Here is a 19,864-nt window from a genome sequence, read left to right on the forward strand (position 1 = left end):
CATAGGTTCCTATTTCAAGATTTGAACATTTAAATATAGTTTATTTTTGCTTTTATTTGTATATGTATATACTTATTTTCACTCACTTTTTCAAAAGACTGTGGGTCTGGAAAGTTCTTCCAAAACATTTTTTCATCTAGAATTTTCCAAACTCATAGTTCTTCTCATTGTTTTCTTCTGGGTACTTCTCGTGTTCTTTTTCTTCATTATCTTTAATTTCATCAAAATTTTGTTTAAGGATTATCTATTTTCGGTTTTTTACTATCACTTCAAAATCGATAATTAGAATTTTTAATAACAAGCTTTTGGAAAATAATTGAAAAATATTCATAATTGTTCTTATTCCCTGTCATAATCTAGTTTTCTGTCTATTTATGGTTGTGTTTTTGAGATTTCTGAAATTTTCTTTGCATATCTTTTTTACCAATCTCGTCCTCTTTTCTTTTCGGTTGTGACAATCAATCTTTCCCTGATATGTCCTCTTTCAATTTTTCTGACAATCTATCTGCTTTTCTTCATTCAAAACATTATGAAAATGAAGTTATTATCTGTTTCTCCATCTGTATTTCACAAAATACAATTCAATATTGCTACTTTTCAATTCTTTCAAAAAATATCCAACAGTTGCTACATGCGTCTTGTTGTCTAGCATCTATAGAAACTTTGCGACGGACGCGTTGCTGGCCGAGTGGTTGTGCGCCCGGTCAGTGTGTTTGCTGTTGAGAGTTCAATCCCTCTGGCAATGATCGAATTATCATTGAGCCAATCCTTTTCTGAATTCTGTGAGGATGTAAATGATAGGTCTGAGCCAAATTTTGTTTTCTAAAAGTTTTATTTAATGCAAGTTTGTTATTGAGATTAATGGGAAGCAAATTTTCAATAAAATATATGTACATTTTCTAGGCAAGTATATACACAACAGGACTTTTTACCAACACGCGTCATTTTTTTTAGTTAAACTAGAAATCCCGAAGAATTTGTTCAAATGCTCCACCTTTTTTGCAATCAGCTAAAGTGGCTGTAAAGTGATTTCTCACCTGTTTGAATTAAAGTGTAAAGTAGCCGGAAAGAGATGGGTGTTGACGTGCTTTTCCGCGCTCAAGACTGATTTACAGCCTGTTCATTGTCTCTCTTACAACGTTCTGCTCACTATTTCCGCAAACATTTATCTTGTTCCCCTCTCATGTTTCTTTATTTTATTTATTCATTCAATTGACAGATAACATGTCAATCGTCACTAATTAATTGGCGTTCCCTCTCAACACAATAGGCACAAAGTTTCTCACGATGAAGGTGGAGGGCCAAGGACAAGTTGCAATGGATTACGGTAGTTACACACGTGTGCGTTGAGGCGGATTAAGAAAAGGTGTTGACAATAATCTAATTAGGTAAGAAAGATAATAATCTTATGGTTATACTGAGATGGGTGGCGATAAATTAAATATCAAAACCATGGAAAACTGCTCATCGAGCTAAATTATTGAAGTTTTTTTTACTTCCTGAAAGCTTTCCCGAAAACGTATTTTTCTATTTTTAAACGTATCAACAAATAAGTACAATATAAATCTTAAATTAAAAAAGACATCTCATACACAGCGCCTCAGATCGGGAGAGAAGAGCTAAAAAAGTGGTTTTGGCGCGGGAGCGCGTTTGCTGCAGACGTCGCACGAATTGGAATTAATGTATAGCAAAACAGTAAAATATCGCGTTTTTGCTGGATTTTAGGGATTTTGAAGCATTTTTCAACATGCGGGACCGCCCAGAGACTGTTTGCGATGCGATTTACTTCCTTTTAACATAAATTTTTCCCCAAATAAGCTCGAAATGAGCTCTGAATTTCGGCGAATCTGAAAATTTTTTTGACCAAAAACAGAATTTTGCAAATAAAAATTGATTTTAGAGCAATTTAAGGCATAAATGTTTAATTTTAGAATTTTTATTATTAGTTTGAATCTTTTTAAAGAGTTTTAGTCATTAATTTGACTGATAACACAGAAAAATGATTTTTCTTTACAACGAAATCGATAAAAAAGTAAAGCAACATTTATCAAGGGAAATCTTGCAAAACTGGTTAAAAAACTTTTATGAAATCAAAGATTTCACTAGAATAAAGCTACAAATCAATCAAAATCACTAAAAATACAAATAGTTCTGATCAAATTTCAATGTTCCAATCTACCAGTGGATCTATGCCACGCCAAATTTCTTATGTAAGTGTTGCTCTCCAATTTTCCTTAAAAATGGCTCAAATACTCACATAAATGATCAAATTAACATTTTTTACAAGTTTCGTGTTATATTTTCTTTTCCTTAATAAGGAACCATCAGGTTCTTCCTACCCTCTACGGCTCTAGATACCTCAACTTCGACAACTCCTATCTACTCGGAGAGGTGGGATACCAAAAAGTGAACAACTGAGAACTTGTAGAGCACATCAAAAACTATGATATTCAATTTAACCTACGTTTTTATCTTTCAAGATGGGGGAGTTAGACGTACATTTGTATTGCATACTTTTTGTTATTCTACTGGACGCTCTAACTCCCTCATCTTAAGAGATAAACACATGATTTTAATTAATTAGTATAGTTTTTGATATGTTCTACAATTTCTTAGTTAATCACTTTTTGATATCTTGCCTCTCTGAGGAGATAGGAGTTGTCGAAGTTACAGTATCTATAGCTATGCGCATATGAAGAATCATATGGATTCTCATCATGCTATACTACTTATCATCTGCTTTTTGTGGGAAACAATGATTCAAAAATGTTTTTTCAAATGATAAAACAAGTTTTGATTTGATCTGAACATTTAGTGTTGGTTTAGTGAAGATCAGCTGCCAACTAAACAGTTTCCGTTGATGTGGGCGTTTTTGAACAATTTCAAGACGTGAAACCGTGTTATTTCTATCAAGCTGACGTTTAAAAATTGGAATCAAACATATTAATGCTTGAAAAAATTTGTTTCGCGTAGAAATTTTGTCATAGAGTTAACTTGTTCTAGTCGGTTCGAAAATTAATGAAAAAGCAACCAAATCTTGAATTTGTTCAATAAAATGTTTTTTAACACTTTTTTAAAGCAATAATAATCCCAATATTTAATTATTTTTTCCAAATTTCATCTTGAAAACTCGAATAATCGCGAAATTTCGTCTGAAACTCATTTAATACCGTAAAAGTGTGCAAGCGCGCTCCGTTGGACTTTCCAATTCTCGATTTTCCTAACTCTTCCGATTTGAGGCGCATAGAAAATCATATAGAAATCATATAGAAAATCAGTGAAAAATTTTAAACTGTTTTTGAAAAAAAAATTAACGAATTTTTGAAAAGTTAGTTTTCAGAGCAATTGCAACAAATAAAAGTTGAAACCCTTGCTTTAAAAATGCTGGGAAAAAAATTCTTTAAACTGAATCGACAGATATTTTAAGGTTTCACTAAAAATGGTTTTCAGCTGCATTGCTTCATATACAGTAGTTTTTTAAAAATTAGTCTTGCTCTTTCTACTAATCTTGCAGCCCTTCAACCTTTGCAACTCATACAAATTTTTGGTTTTTTTAGTGCCAAAACTCAAAAAAAGTCTTGCAGTCCCTATTGAATGATGCGTTTCCATTTAAGTTGCCATCAAAATCGTAAATTAAAAATACCAAAATTCAAAGTTGACAACTTTTCTGATCAGTTTAGAGATTAATTTTTAATAATTAAAATGCGTTAAATTTAATTATTAAATTCTTGAAAATATAATATAAAGTTGAAATATCCAATACTTTTCCCTTCGCTTCTTTCTAATGTGTAATTAACACCCAAAAATTGCGCGAATGTTTATATGACTACTCAATATACAGTGTGTTTATCTTTTGGCTCTTCCTCGGAACGTCGTTTCCTTATTTCCTTCTTGACATGGTAATAGCTGATTCCAAGTCGACACATTGGCATCTGTTGAGTAAATGTTTAGAATGAGTAGTGAGACGAGTAACCATGCAAAGACACAATAAACATGCAATTTACTGATTATTACACTTATTCTGCTTCTATGATTCAGGGTAATTATAGACGGTATTGTTGGAAGTTTACTTTGATGTTAACTTGCTGGGAATATGCTTTCCGATGACAAATGGAACATTTTTATTTTCACTAGCCTAAAACGAAAATAAGTTGCCTATTTCATAGAGATGTTATAGTCAACAAAAATGATTAACTAGTATTTATAAAGTTATTTTTTTCCAATTCCATATCCTACCAGATTATCATTTTCTCCACAACTCTGTAAAACTTAAGCTTGATGTACAGTAATCCTCCTAAAATAACAAGGTGTTATATTTGTTCAGAACTACATTGAAAGGTCTTGACCACACGCACACATGCAAATGTTAGTCCATTAAACCGGATGAACTAAGAGGATTATTCTACAGGAGGGAATAAGGAATATTGAGAAGCACACAGGTGGCACTAATACTAATCAATGTTTGGCAATACTTTTTGTTTCTTTTTTCTGGGAATTTCGAATGTTTGTAAACTAAATGATAATAGAACAGTTATCAAACTTGAAAATAAAAGTGACTATTTCTGTTGAATAAAGTTCGGGGCGCCTACACCTCCAATCCATATGCGCTTGCCTCACCTACTGCATGTACCTACTGCTCAATTACACGTCAAATTAGTTTCCTTTCTGAAATGAATTTTAAAAGATTGGAAGAAGAATATATTAAACGGAGATCGGTGAATTTACGTAAATAATTATTTTTAATTAAGAAAAAGTGGTGGGTACGTTTTATCAAAGTTTATAAGAGAGAACTTTTAGTTGAATTTACACCGTATGAGTTTGAGAACACATCCTCCCAGATATTTATTCACAACTCTGAACATTGTAAACATAAATAAACTTATTTACTCTCATTTTGACGCTCTCTTACTATGTTGGATTTATAACGAAACATCCGGTGACCGAAAAGAGGATGATAGAGGGAGGAGGATGATCTCCACATAAACATCCGTCATTTTATCGATTTTCCTTTTTATTCTAAAAATGAATCTGTCTCATCATGTTATTGACTGAAAAAGAGCAATATCTTGTGCATAAGCCAAAAAATCCGATTACTCATGGATTACCTGTTACCTCGTCTTGGCTCCATCTTCTCCATCATTCAGAATTTTTTCTATTTTTTCTTAATGTTCCTTACTGCTTACATTTCTTTTTCTAAATTTTCATTGACGCTGTAGTTTCATTTAATTACTAGACCCAATGTCGTAGCAAATTTTGAAAAACCTGGGATTCAAACAAAAACAAGACACAAAATACCAGAAGAACAGAAACCTTCGACTTTTCATCCCTAGATTAACAGTCGCTGAATTTCCCCAAGGTTTACTTTTCTGGATACTGGGATGTGTAATTAAACAACGTAAAGCTTCGATTTTCGGTGGCAGGACACACAGAATAATAAAATCTGTGAAATGCTCCATCCAATTTTCTTGAGTGGTTCGGAACTAGTGAAGTGAGACATTTAGAGTTAGGCAATAAACTGTTTTATTGGAACTCGGGAACCTAAAAAAATCTTGCTACTTTCTGAAAAGTTCGAATTAAAGGTGCTGTCTTAAAATACTAAAAATAGTCTGAGATTCTGAAAAACCACAAAGAAGAAGGAAAATCGAGCAAGAATAAACAACACATCTTAATATTGAGTTTCGAATTTTCTAGGCTATTTGACTCTAGCAGTAAATGTGATCACAAACTTATAAAAAATAAGTGAAATCTTCCCGACACAGGATCTATTTTTAAGTCAATCTTTTCATCGTATTTCTCTCCCCCGTTTCTTTAAAGATGACGTCACAGGGTCAAACATGTGATATTGACAATTTTCAAGAAGAAACAGTGGGAAAATCATATAGTAATCATACAAGCTTAACGTCATGCTCACTGATTTCATAGTGATCCCCATAAAACTAGAAAATGCATTTATTGGGTACTGTTCGCACTGTTAGTGTTTTCTTTTAATTTTTCATCCCACATAAAAATTCCTATTTTTAAAAATCTTCAAAAACTTCAAAAAGACGTCAGAATTTTTGGTAAAAAATGGGTAAATACGTTTTCCGACGATTACGTCCAAAGTTTGCCCAAAAGCCTTATATATTCCTGTATTTTGTGTGGAATTCAAAATTTCAAACTCACATTTTATTGCTTAAATTAAAGTTAAACATAATTAAAAGTTTTCAAGTGTACTTTGCTGGCGTGCGGCAACTGTTGGCCGCCTGGAAGGTCCTAGGTAGGCAAGAATTTTTTTTGTTAATGTTATAACAATTAGACTCCTAAAATCTCACCACTGGTCCCGATTACCGTAATCAATTTGACCAAAAAACCGACTGTTTGTTCTAAATTTGGAATCTCTGTTCTGTTTTTTTTTTGCTCGGATGTGAGGGTGGGATGTCTGAATGAGTCTGATGCTCCATGTAAACACAGAAGAATGCACATGCATACATGTGTAATGCAGATACGTTCTTCTCTTCCCAAACATGGCCCCTCCCAATTCTTTATGCCAAAAGCACAGCTCCCAAATGAAATGGGAGATGTTTTGGGGCGGGACCGTCTCGATTTTCACAAACCGAAGGAAGCCTCTCCCTCATCTCACCCGCCGAAATATTGGGCGACCTAAAAAACTGCAAGTTAACTTTATTGAATTAGTGATTTCAACGTTTGATTTTGTAAAAAGTCATCGAACTTTTATAAGTGGTTTATTGATTTTCTTTAGATCTTCTGATTGGATTTTTGTAGTAAGATTCTAGACCCTTTCAATAAAATTCGAGATTTCTTTATTTTTTGTAAAAAAATGTTAGAATCCCATTAAAAGGAATCTCCTTATTTTTTCATGATTCAGTTTCAAAATTTAAAAAATCAAACATAAAATTTTCAGAACTTTCCATATGAAACTTCGTGAGCCAAACACACACCTTCTTTCGAAATGCTTTTAATGAGCAATGCAACTCATTTATTTTCATTACCAGGTAAGCATTTGATTTGGTTCGATGAACATTGTGAATTGCCGTATTGCATGGAATATTTCTTTTGTTTTCAGTAAGTTAATGTGCATTTTGTTGGAAAAATTGTAAATTGTATAATTTTTGAATCTAATTTTTTCTAAAAGGCCTGTAAACCCTCCTCATAGTTGTGATTTGTTATTTGTATCAACCATATTTCAAACCTTCAAAACATGATCACAACTCAAGAAAATCCACCTTCTTGGCATTTTGTTTTCACAACTTATTAGTTTGTATGCTATTCACATGAAATTGAATGAATAGATTTCATTGTCAAACGTGAAGATTACCCGGAAAAAAGATTAAAAATCAAAAAGTGAGAAACAGATAATGAGGTTGGCTGATCCCTCTCCGTCAAGGATTAAGAAATCAGTTGTACTTCGTGGCCACCCCCTGATTTCTTTTCACATTTTATGAGCTCATCATACTACAATTCAAGCTACTTTTTTCCTTTAAGAATTTCCTTCGACCGTTTTTACCCAACTGAAATTATTGAATATAACTGTTGAACGATTACATAAGTTTTTCTGTTTATTTCAAGCGCTCACCAGTTTTCAAAAATAAAAGTTGCATGACTTCATTATTTTCAAATTTTGGCGCAGAAAACAGTTTAAAAAATCTCTAATTTTCAATTCAAATCACACTAAAAACGTTTTGTTTTCTTTAATACATTTTCCATAATATTATTTAGTTGAACTTAAACACGTTCCTTACAGTTTGTATGAATGCACACTCACACCTCGACACTGAAATATATCATATTGTTTCCCCATCTGTCAGGTGTCTAGAATTCCAAAATACTTGGATGTATCCCACTGAGAATATTGTGTAGATGTTTGAAGTGTTAACAGGAGGCTAACATCAAAATGTCATTGATATGTTCAGATTTAGAACAATCATGGGAACGAAATTGAGAAACTTATATAGCTAAAATGACGAAATATCATAGAAATTTTTTTCGAAAATTGTTTTAAATTCTTTAATTTCAATCAAAAAGTGGCAATTATTCAGTTTTCATAGTTTTGGAAGTCGATCAAAAAAGTTTCTTCACGAGTTTTATTTCTTGATTTCATTTATCTGTTTGTATTTGAATATTGAAGGCTTTCAAACCTGCAGCAATGCTTCCGAAAACCTCCGAGTTTTTCGAATTTTTTATAACTTGCCAAAACTTTGACTGAAAATTGTGAAAAATATGAAACCTTTTAGATGTAGACATTAAGTTTTTTTTACCATTTTAAATGCATTTTGACAAAATCGTCACAGGCGCTACTAAACCTTTAATTAAGATCAACTCCCTATCCATCGAGAAAACTCGAAAACCTTCTCGAGTCTGCCACGTGTCTTCTAATTCCTACCCGATGTGCTCACTTCCTGTCGGGACCTTTTGAGTTGTAAAATAGTGAGAGAGAAGATGACCACGCGTAGAATCAATATTTAGGTGAGACTGTGCGTGATCTGAACAGGAAATCATTGACTTTTGGAGAATAACGTTTTTTTCTTCAATATGCATATATCTTTTTTGTAAGTCATAGTTATCGGTTTTCTCTTTTTTTTTTAGCGAAAATTGATTTCTAGCTTTTCTCGAAGTGTTCAAAAAACTGCAAAACTTACTTTCGTACAAAATGTAGAAATTTTCGAGATTAAAAAATTTAAATTACAAAATTTTGTATTTCGGTCTTTCTATTTCTTCGTGTTTTGGAAAAATATTTTTTTAAATGGAATACGATAAACTATGAAATATAACTTGTAAAGTTTGTTTTCTCTTACACCACAATAGTTGAAAAATGGCTGTAAATTTTTCACATTTCTCCCCGGTTCTAAAAATTTTCCAATATTCTGGATTAATCCAGCATCCATTTAATCATCTTATCTTTCAAATCCTTATCAATCGATGGAATCTACAGTATCCTCGAATACTTGTCCGTTATCACCTTCTCTCGCATGCATGTTCATCTTTTCATTCGTTATTTCACACCTTTTGAGGTATACAGGAAGTGGGGGAATCAGTTAAAACATACATATGTCCACGTGTCGGCTAATTTAAGAGTGCAACTCTATAGAAACTGCAAATTCACTTTTCGTACAATTTTTTTGACTAAAAGAATGAAGAGTTTGCAATACTAACGAAGAAGTGCAATACTATTAGGGACGCAAGACTAATTGGGACTTCAAGTCTATATTTCAATCGATATGAACTCTAAGAGAGACTCAAAAATAAAATAAAATAAAACATATTTCTAGTTTCTAGATAGTTTTCAATAAGGAAAATATGGCGTCCACCAGCCAAAGGAAGAATGAGGGTCAGGTTGAATCCGGATAAGAAGATATTTCCAGGGATAATCTTGTTGAATTCTCATGTTTTCTGATTTCAATTTTTTTTCTCAATTTTTTAAAATATTCATCAATGAACATAATACTTTAAACCTCTGAGAGAACCAGTCAGTTTCTGATTTAAATATCAGAAAAATGATTGTGTTAAAGATCGAAGCAAACATACCACATTTTTTCAGTATTGCAGCCATTTTTTGGAAAAGTTACATGAATAATTTATAGACTCTGAAGATGTTCTACACTTTGTGAGTTTATTGTCTTAAACTGTAGTACGCGGAGATATTAGTATGGAAGCTAAAGGAAACTAGAAAAACATTTGAAAATGTACGAGAAAATTTGACTAAAATATAGGATGGATTTTGAACTCTAAAATCTAGGGTTATGAAATTTAAACGTCCTAAGCGATTTGTAATTTAATTTTGAAACTTTAATTGTGAAACTAAAGTGAGGTCAAATTTCTCACATTACTTTCCTTAATTCTTAATTTTTTCAGGAGCAGACAATTTTGTTCAAAAATTTCGAAATTTTCTAAATGTTTAAATATAATTTTTTGCTCATTACTTCAATCTTGATGAGTAATTTCATAGAATATATTTTGCCAGTAACATTTAACTGTCTCAAAAATTTTTTTGGCATTTGAAATGTCATTTTTTAAACTTTTTCATGATCCAAATAGTTCACACAAAACTGCTTTAATCCAATTAATTACAAATAAAAGAAATATAGGTTACCATATCCACAAAATCAGGATGTTCACACTCTTATTCTATCACTTGGGTGTTCACATCCGGCTGGTTTTCTTCTCACTTCTTTCGTTCTCCTCACTTAGTAGGTGGAGTCTACCAACCAGTCGCTCGTCGTCCGCCCGCTCAATGACTCCGCCCACTTTCTTGTCTCTCCGTGGGTCCCAGGGCTCTCGGTTCTCTTTTCGTTTGTGACACTTCCAACTGTCCTATCTGTGTTTGTGTGTATCTAGTAATCAATCACAAACTTCTATATCTGTTCAACGGCATGAACATCTGTATGCGAAATGGTTATGAGCAATTCTCACTGACATCTCCAGGAACATCGGATCTCGAAATTGGTGGATCATTTTGGAAAGACGAACCGGATACCAAGTACTTGTGCCTTGATTCTCCTGTTGAACGTGAGTGTTTTTTTTTTAATTTGAAAATGTTAAGCGTGGGCCAAAATATTTCAAAGAATTTACATCCGGAAAAAATTTTTTTGTAAATTTTCTGAAAATCACAGCTTAAAAAATTCAAAACAAAAGTTAAGTTAGATTCATAAAATTTCCATTTGAAAAGACATCTAACAGATCTAAGAATACAACACCTTCTCTCAAACTCCACTTAATCTTGAAAAATAAATCTTAAAATGTCAAAATCCCTGCAATAACAAAATCGAAAGAAGGAGAGGGAGAAAATCTGGAAAAAAAGATTATTCGCACTTCTAAGCCTTAAATATCCGTCTATTTTCCCCTGAATTTTGCAACTTTTTTATCTGAAGCTCTGGTGCTCTTCCGATTCTTTTCCCATACTACTTATAGGGATGAGCCAATGAATAAATGAGCAAAGTTCCGAAAGGTGTCTGAACTTAATGGGCTCACTTCCAAAAAATTTTGAAGTCATATAACATTACTAAATTTCTTGGTAGAAAAAACCCATTTGAGCTACACATTTTTCCATGACACCTTGCTTATTCACCAGTTTGGCAAACAAAAGAATCGGGGGGTCTCACACAAAAATATATTTTGTTGATTAAACGATATGATGGGGGTGGGGAACAAATGGGAGGCTCCATCAAAAAGCTCTTAGTTCAATCAAGTTCTGAAAGTTTAAAAGAAAACAAAAATCGCTATTTCTTTCATTCCATTTGTCCCCCTCCTCTTTTACTTTTTTCTTTTCCACCTTCTTCTTGTTGTCTTAAAAACGCATAACTTCATCTGGTCCTTCGATGAAGATCTAAGCTATAATCGCCTTATGCACATCACATGTACATATCCGGTTTGAAGATTTCAACAACCCAACCAGATTTTCTCGATTTTCTTGGCCTCGAAAACTTAACCTAGAAAGTTTTCAAATAAATATATGATATTAATAAAAATTAACTTTTCACAGTTTTGTATTCCGAAAGTTTTTAAAACCTAATTTTCTTCAAAAAAAGTTTTTCTCTAGGTCAATTTTCAATTCTAATTTCAAATCGCAACACTCTCCTCCCAAATAAGTAGTTATTTGCCGCCGCTCCGATTATGATTACTGTAGTGGTGGGGTGTTTATAATTGCTTATATTAAGTAAACTTTCCTTCTTTTTTTGGGATTGTTACTTCTTGTTTGTCAACGGCCAGTTTACTTCCTAAAATAAGATGTCAAATGTTGAACAAGGGGATTATCAATAGTTTGAAATGACTACCTTTAGTTGTTATAGTTTTAAAATTAGAACATTTTAATATGTTATTTTTTAAACAGTAGGAAGCTGTCGACTTTAAATTCTTCCGAATAAAAACGGAGCTCAATAAAATTAATGACGTGGCAAAACAGTGCTGACAGAAGAGGGCAAAAATAAAATAAAAAACGTTTTGGCAGCTACTAACATCCCCAAACACCCCACAAATGAGCTATTTTATGAGTTTTGTTAGGCTCTCCCTGCCTTTCTTCACTTTTTTCTTGAAGCCATGAACCCCTTCATGACACCTAACTGGGTATCATTATCCATTTGTGCGCGTGGCCCTCCCCTCTTTCTATTACTTTTCCCTAAATAAAGCTTGAGCTCCCCTCCTCTCACAAACCCTGTAATCTTCAAATCAAAGTCGACGGGTAATTTGGGTTAGAGTAAAGTTAATCGAGCTTTCATTTTTCAGAACGTCAGCACCAACCACCGATGGCAGTTTGTGCCGGCTGTCGATTGGGTAAGCTCTTTCGGGGACTAAATTCCAAAAAATTATTTATTTTCAGAAATATCAGATCGGTACTTCCTCAGGGTCAATCCCAATCTGGAATTTCACGCTCAATGTCTAAAAGTGAGTTTTTGAACATTTTTATAACTGAAAAATGGTTTATAAGTATCTCGTCTCACTTTGAAGGATTTTATCTCAGTTTGTTTTGAATATATCAAAAATAATAAAAATACACAACCTTTTCGATAGAACAAACAACAACCGAGATACTAATTGAGTGCAGTGTAGTCTCATGGTTTTTTTTCTAAACAACAATTTCGAAAATTACACGGGGGTGGATTTTCACAAGAAAACCTAATTCATTCCAAATGATCTCATTCAAAAATGTATTGCACAATGAGCCCCTCCAACTGTCTTAATACCTTAAAGCTACAAAAGTCCAGTAAAGAGAGAATTTACACGCATGACTTGACACATTGTTTGTTCTTTTATTCAACATTTTGATGTATGTTTCTATATGTATGTAGGATTTCCATTTTGCATATTATTCAGAATTCCAACCTTTTCCCCTTTTCTCTTTTCTGCTCCTTTTGAATTATTCACCAATTTGATACCTTTATTCCGGGTCATTGTACTTTTTGCTCTTGCCCCACGACTTTTAAGCAAAGGACAAAAAGTGAATATTATACAAAAAAGGGAAGGGGGAGGAGAAAGGGCAATGATGATGAAATGAAATGAGACAAAGACGGAAAAAAAGAAAAGAAAAAAATCAAAACGTGTTGACCAGGAAGCATAAAAAGGGGGAGAAGCACGGAAGAGACGGATCAAATTACTGCGCAAATTCGCGCATTTTGTTGATTTTTTGAGTGTGAAGATTGGTGTATACAACTCACTGGGACAGAGGGACCCTTGCGTGACCAGTCAAGGTGGCAACCATCTGTCGTGTTGGAATAGGCGATGAATACCTAAACAGTAGTAGAATAGATCACGCTATTCAGTTAACTATTTACCTGTTTACCGCATAGTAACCCAGTTGTGGAATTTTGACATTGTCAACTCTCACCACGAACAAAAACTTGTCAAATGAAGGCTTCGCAAAAAGATGTGATCCTTTGAAAACTAAAAAAAACTGTAGCGGATTCCCCCTAATTTTGAACATTTCTTCGATTTTTCCAAAAATGTTTTCTCTAAAAATAATTATCTTGTTGAAAAACGAAGGATGCGAGACCGTACTAAAAATACCCTTAAAATATTTTTGCAACTGTAATATAACAAAATATAATGTTTTATGAATAAAATTTTCAGGCAGGATTTTAATACAAACCCGTTTAATTAAAATTTAAAATTTCAGTGTGTCCAATGCTCTCGCCCACTCGACGAAAACCAGACAGCATTCGTGAAAAATGGACAAACGTATTGCCGGGATGATTACAGAAGGTAGGTCAAATGATGGCAGATGTGCATCTTTTTGTGTAGTTACTTCCATAAACGATCATGAAGAGTCAAAGTGAAATAGACAATTACCTTACTTCCGCCGGAAAACGGAGCATACACCTGTCTCTCTTTCGCTTACTTCCCCGAGTACAATGACTTTGGGAAGACAGGGAATGGGGTGTTGACTCACTTACTATTATAAATAATAATAATAATAAGTTTGGAAAATGTTGCGCTCTTTTAATGGATGCATTTGCATAATAGAGACCCCCGGATAACTTGGGAGAATGAAGCGTGAAAACTATCCAACATTTTTATATGGGGATTATGATTACTGTATTTGACTATAGATGTGAATTACGCATGGGATTAGGTAGTGTGCAAGAATATGTAACCAAATTTTGAAGTGAGTGTCAAGTGTTTCATTCTCCGAGTTACTGTCATATTTGCACAGATTTTCTTACCAAGTTGGTAAGACAGGCCTACAGCGAATTTGTCAATATTTTTTAACGTTTGAAATTTCAAAAATAGACAGTGATTTTTTAAAAGTATTTTTTAAAATAAATTTCAAAAATAGCGAAACATACTTGACTTGATAGCAAGCATATCTACAGCCAAAAGCTAATAGGATCCGGTAAAATTGCTAGCTTTGCACTAATAACAGGGTGACCACGCTAATTTGCCGCCGAAATCAACCGGAAGCGTTCACGTAATCACTATAAAAACGGCACCGCCTGGAGCATCTTCCTTCCTCTTCTAAAGCTCGCCGCCATCTGGCGTCTGAAGGTGTGAAAACGTGAAAACAACCGAAAAGGGGAGAAACGGAAATTGTGACATATATACAAACATACAGTGCTCTTTTCATATATTTATTTCAGGTTATTTACAACACGTTGCTCTCGATGCCATGGAGATTTTGACAAAACTGATCTCGTGATGAGGGCTGGACCCCAAAATGTGTTCCATCTCAACTGCTTTGCGTGTGTTGCCTGTGAAAAACGATTACAAACTGGAGAAGAGTTTCAGGTGAGATATATTTGTATTCTTCTTATTATTGAAAAAGACTATCACAATCTTATAATATTATATATTATAATAGTAACCATTCGGTTGCATAATATTTGTCTAACAATTATGGAACACATTAATCCTTGCATCTAAAAATATATTACAGATCAAAAATAACAGCTTATACTGTCGATCAGACTGCCGGGGACTTGACAATCCAGATACATCAGCTTCAGTTCCAGATTATTCAAAATTGAATAACAATAACAACAATGATAACAACAATTCAAGTTCAAATTTTGATGAGGATGAATGGGATGAGGAGAGATCCACATTGACTTCACTTGACAATAACACATCAAGTCCTTTAGGGTAATTGAATTGATTTAAACAAAACAAAAAAGCAATAAGTGCTTTTTCGAGAAGAGCCAGGTGTTTTTTCACTCCACTTGACACTTCTATTTACCAATATTACCTTATCGAAAGTGAGCATGAAGGAGTTGCTTAATCTAGTGAGCAAATGCACCTGGTTGGCAGCAACATCTGCCTTTTTATCTTTACCGCCTGTGATCATGTATTTGGAATATAAAAAGGTGGATAACACGTGTTGCTTGAAATCAAACAGCACTGACACTGAATTTTAATAAAAAATAAACTTATTGAAAATGTTTGATTTTTTTCAGATCTCCCAAATCCGATGGAGTCCGAACCCCACTTTTCGGTCATCATAACAGTGGTTCTGGTGGCTCAACGAGTAGTTGTGGAAAAAAGAAAAAGGATAAGCAAGCGACACGTGTCAGGACTGTGCTCAACGAAAATCAGCTCAAAATTCTTCGAGACTGCTATTCGATTAATTCTCGACCTGATGCAACTCTGAAAGAACGACTTGTTGAGATGACTGGACTCAGTGCACGAGTGATACGAGTATGGTTCCAGAATAAACGATGCAAGGACAAGAAGCGACAAATTCAAATAACAGAGAATCGGCTAAACTCTGAACGAGTATGTTTTGATAGCAAGCCTACTTCAATGTTGTATTGTGATCAGCAACCTCCTCTTTCTATTTTCTAACTTTCATTTATTTATGAAACTTTGATACTCGGTTAAAAGGGGAAATATCATCAAGATATTCGTATAAATTGCGATGCCATATTCATTTAAAAATCAAACCTTTGATGATATTTTCCACTACCACTGCCACTTTTTTCTCCCACTTTCTTTCCAATATCTTTTCAATTTAACATAAATATTCTGTGATAATTATTGTGAATATAAATATGTAAATCGCATAAATTTTCCTTTTCCAGCTTCACATACACCTACAGTAACCCAATTAGTGAATTGCGCATTCTATGTGTGTGTGTCTATGTGCTCGGCTCGTAATTAGTTTTGATTGCGTCGTGGTCCCCTCGTCCCCTAATTCACTAACACTCTCTCACTATCTCACACTCTTTTTGCTATAACTAACTAGATTCATCCGTCTCTTGTCTTGAGCAATTCATCAGTGTTAATTCACGGAAAAGAAGCTTTCCTTTAGGGGATTCTAGGTGTGGAAACCGGATATGAGACGTCCCACTAGGGGAAGATTTCAAATTTTTTTCAAGTAACATTCCAAAAATAATGTTAAAATTGAATGCAAGTCTATGACTTTTTGACTTTCTTTTGACCGTAACTCACAATTTAAAAAAAATTTTTACCCATAAGTTTTGAAAAGTTTTGTTAACTGGAAATATGTTAATTGAATATTTAGTTTGAAATTTGCGCAACTTTCAACAATCCTATTTTATTGTGACTATTTGGATTTTTATTTGCACAAGGTTCTGAAAAATTGGGTTATTCGGAAAGAAAAGGAACATCTGTTCAACAGCAGCAGCAGCTCCTTTCTCAGTGTCAATCCAATTTGATGAAAAAGTGAAAAGAAGGGAGCGGTCATCAAAAACGTCGAGGTTTGACCAGTCATAAACCATTTCGGAACACTGGACTCTTTCCTAATTTCGTTTGATGCGCTGACTAACAATTCAACAGATTTGGAGAAAAAAGGGGGCGAGTAGGGAATGAATAAGTGTATCAGTCGGAAATTTGAACGTCTCGTTTTTGCTCCGAAAGTTAATTTTGAAATGCCCCGAAATGTCTGATGATCTAACCAACAGTGAAAAATGGAGAAAAATTATGACTCAACGTGGCCGCAAGTGACGCCACAACTGAGCATCTCCACTAGGAATTTATTTTTGACAAATTTGTGTCTCATTTAGCTATTTACTTTGAAGAATAATTTTTAGGAAAAGAAATTCCCAAAATTTTAGAGATGGGAGATTTTAGTCTCAATTTATTTCAACCAGCATTTGTAGGTTATTTCGTTTCATTTGCAGTTATATAACAATCCCTTTTTGCTGAAAAATAGTTCAAAGTTTTGTATGACATCAACTTGTTTTTTTTCAGCAAAGTTTTTGGAATGAAATTAACAAATATATTTTCGTAGAAAAATCTGTTAGTTTTGTTAGTGCCAGGCACATGGTTCCATGAATACTGAAAACCAATCCCCTTCTGAAAACAATACTTTTGCTTATCTCAAGTGCTTCTCGTTCCGTTTCATGTGCTCTTCTCTCTTCTTCTCAAATTCTGAAGAGGTGGCGTTCCGGTTCAGGCCCATATGGCCGTGTGCCGGTGGGGGAGAGAGAGACAGAAGAACCACTCGAAAATTGCCCATCATTTTACCAACTGTTTTGATTTTGCACCACACGGCAACATCAACTATCACAATAACCCACTTCTTCTTCATCCAAATGTTTACCCATTTGTTTAAAATCTCGAAAGACATCCTGCTGTGAGAAAAAAGAAGGGATCTCTATTTGTAAACTGAGATGTTTGTTCTTTGGTAATAAGTCGGGTCATCACCCAGATTATTACGTGATCGCTGTAGTAAGCAGGCAGGTAGGACACACAGTAATCCTGTAGAGTCATATTTACTAATTATGTATAAAACATTTATGCCGAGAATGGGCAAGTTTAAATTGAAAAAATTAATACCTCACTTTAAGACCGTTTACTGTGCTTTCCTTATTAGAAGTGCGTCTTAGTCAAACCAATTGCAATAAATAGAAAAAAAACCTTGTATTTTTTCGATGGTTTCCTGAAAGCTAACAACATATCCAGTATAGTTTTGTAAAGTTTTGCATAGGATAATTCAGAAAAATGTGTTTTATCCGCACTTGAAAATCTTGAGTAAATGCTCGAGCGAATCAAGCTCAAAATATTTATTGATAATTTGTATTCTAATAGTATTGCAATTAAGTGATTGATTTAAAAAGTACTGTACTAATAAGAAAAATACAGTAATTTAAAATTTAAAAATAAGAGAAAATCCAAATTTGGACTCCAAAATTAATTTTTTCGCTTCATTCTCTTGCGAAAACAACTCACAGGTTTTTTAAAAGTAAAAGCCACCGTAACCTACAGTAATCTTCAACAAAACCTGTCTCTCTATTCTCTTTTTCCTTCACTTTTTTTGCATGGTCACTGAACAAATTCGTCTCGTCTTCTTGTGCATCATCATCGTCGTCTCATTTTGACACTCTTTCTACATGTTTCTTTTACCGCCATTTCCATTATTACAGTGTCTTTGATCTAATTAGATGTATACGGGATGGGGGCGGTGCGGTAATTCGTTAATTACTACCACTAATACCAACCACCCGACTTCTCTTGTTTCTCTTGTTTTTGTATCTAACTGAAGAATCAGTGAAATGGAAGATGTTGGTTTTTGTATAATGAGATGAAAGAGATCCTAATTTACAGGAAGAGGTGCTCAATAGGGTACGTGTAAATGGTATCGGTCCTTTGATGGTTCAACCAGCTACACCACATATTGATAATACACTTGGTGGACCAATTGATATTCAACATTTTGCACAATGGAATGGTACACCACCACCACCGCCTCCTCAATATGGGAATCCTATGGTACGATCTTTTAAACAAATCTTATCATTTAAATGTATCGAAACTGCGTTACTTCTTACTTGGCGGAACATAGCAGCTTCATAACAAACTAAGAATACACCGTAGAAGGTTTTAGCCAACACACGCCAATTCTTGAAATCCATTCCTAAAAATCCATTCTGACCCTTAAATAATGCAAGCAAATATTTTTAAATTAAATTTTTTCCAGATGTTCAACTCTCCTTCGACATTTGATGTTTCGGTTATTCTTGCCCCAGTTGCTCCAAACGTCACATCACCATCTGAAGCACTGGGACCACTTGGAGCATCCGTATTTCCTCATTTTTCACCTCAACATGCTCCATTCACTGCAACATCACACGATATATCATCACCGGCGCCGTGTGGAGAATAGACGATAGTTTAAATAGTTTACATATTTTAAGTGTGGTTGTAATTTTTTCTTCTTACGACTGGAAAAAATGAAAATATAAATTTAACTTTTTTTCAGCTTTTAAAAATTATCGCCACATTTAAAATATTCTTAAGTTCAGAAAATTATTTTGTTTGTATCATAACGGTTCTTTATATTTCCTCCCTCCCTCTCTCTCCAACTAGAATTTTGACGTAGAATTGTTAATTTCTTGAATTTTCGTGTTACAACTTGGTAATTTTTTCTAAAGGCCGTCCTTGTTTTCAGAAATAATCCACCAACTTGTAATGTTAAATTTAGCGGTTAAGCCGCAAATGTCTCCTCCTCAAATGAATACTTGTCAATTATTAACTTATGCATTTCCCATTGAATAACCTGCTCACTTATTGTCTTTATTTTAATATTTTTTTAAATATAAAATATTATTGATTCGTGTTTTATGATGAGTTTGCACAAACGTTCAGGAATCTATAAAAATTTTAATTTCCGAAGAAATTTTGGTATTTAGACATACATTAATTTTTTGAATTGGATTCTGACAAAAAACTAAATTATAATAAATTGAAGTTCGGAACAAATGTCGAATTTGTGTAATAACCTACAAACTCGGAATTTCAAACATTTTTTGAAATAAATTGTTTATTGCCCTGGCAGGTCGAAAGTATCAACAGTTGCTCATTTCGTTTCCAGTTTTCTCGTTTCGTTTACGTAATAAATCGTTTTTTGTCAAAAAGACGACGCCGCTTCGAGACGAACTACCAATAAAAATGATAAGTTGGTGATAAAGCGGTGAGGCGG

At 33.8% G+C, this 19,864-nt stretch overlaps 1 protein-coding gene and 4 non-coding genes across 5 annotated transcripts; 2 read left to right on the top strand and 3 right to left on the bottom strand.

Moving 5' to 3' along the window:
• Positions 1 to 736: 736 nt before the first annotated feature.
• On the bottom strand, positions 737 to 816 carry T19B4.9. Its single transcript, NR_050135.1, has one exon. It is a non-coding gene; the product is annotated as an Unclassified non-coding RNA T19B4.9 (non-coding RNA).
• Positions 738 to 811, top strand: T19B4.8. Its single transcript, NR_003388.1, has one exon. It is a non-coding gene; the product is annotated as a small nucleolar RNA T19B4.8 (small nucleolar RNA).
• Positions 817 to 10,265: 9,449 nt separating the features above from the next.
• lim-7 (LIM/homeobox protein lim-7) lies at positions 10,266 to 19,501 on the top strand. The gene is made up of 9 exons (NM_059267.4): positions 10,266 to 10,503; positions 12,217 to 12,264; positions 12,311 to 12,375; positions 13,604 to 13,689; positions 14,565 to 14,712; positions 14,861 to 15,066; positions 15,378 to 15,696; positions 18,490 to 18,654; positions 18,863 to 19,501. The coding sequence occupies exons 1-9, from the start codon at positions 10,368 to 10,370 to the stop codon at positions 19,046 to 19,048; spliced, it is 1,359 nt and encodes a 452-aa protein (NP_491668.1). The 5' UTR covers positions 10,266 to 10,367; the 3' UTR covers positions 19,049 to 19,501.
• On the bottom strand, positions 13,065 to 13,214 carry C04F1.5. The gene has a single exon (NR_050136.1). It is a non-coding gene; the product is annotated as an Unclassified non-coding RNA C04F1.5 (non-coding RNA).
• C04F1.4 lies at positions 16,091 to 16,239 on the bottom strand. The gene has a single exon (NR_050137.1). It is a non-coding gene; the product is annotated as an Unclassified non-coding RNA C04F1.4 (non-coding RNA).
• Positions 19,502 to 19,864: the final 363 nt, after the last annotated feature.

The sequence above is a fragment of the Caenorhabditis elegans genome, chromosome I, assembly GCF_000002985.6.
Source record: "Caenorhabditis elegans chromosome I".
Lineage (NCBI taxonomy): Eukaryota > Metazoa > Nematoda > Chromadorea > Rhabditida > Rhabditidae > Caenorhabditis > Caenorhabditis elegans.

Excerpts from the sequence above, each read along its gene's own strand:
- lim-7 (NM_059267.4), top strand. The coding sequence starts at position 10,368 with ATGAACATCTGTATGCGAAATGGTTATGAGCAATTCTCACTGACATCT. Across the intron at positions 12,265-12,310 it reads TTGTGCCGGCTGTCGATTGG|AAATATCAGATCGGTACTTC; the intron begins GTAAGCTCTTTC and ends ATTTATTTTCAG. Across the intron at positions 13,690-14,564 it reads TGCCGGGATGATTACAGAAG|GTTATTTACAACACGTTGCT; the intron begins GTAGGTCAAATG and ends TATTTATTTCAG.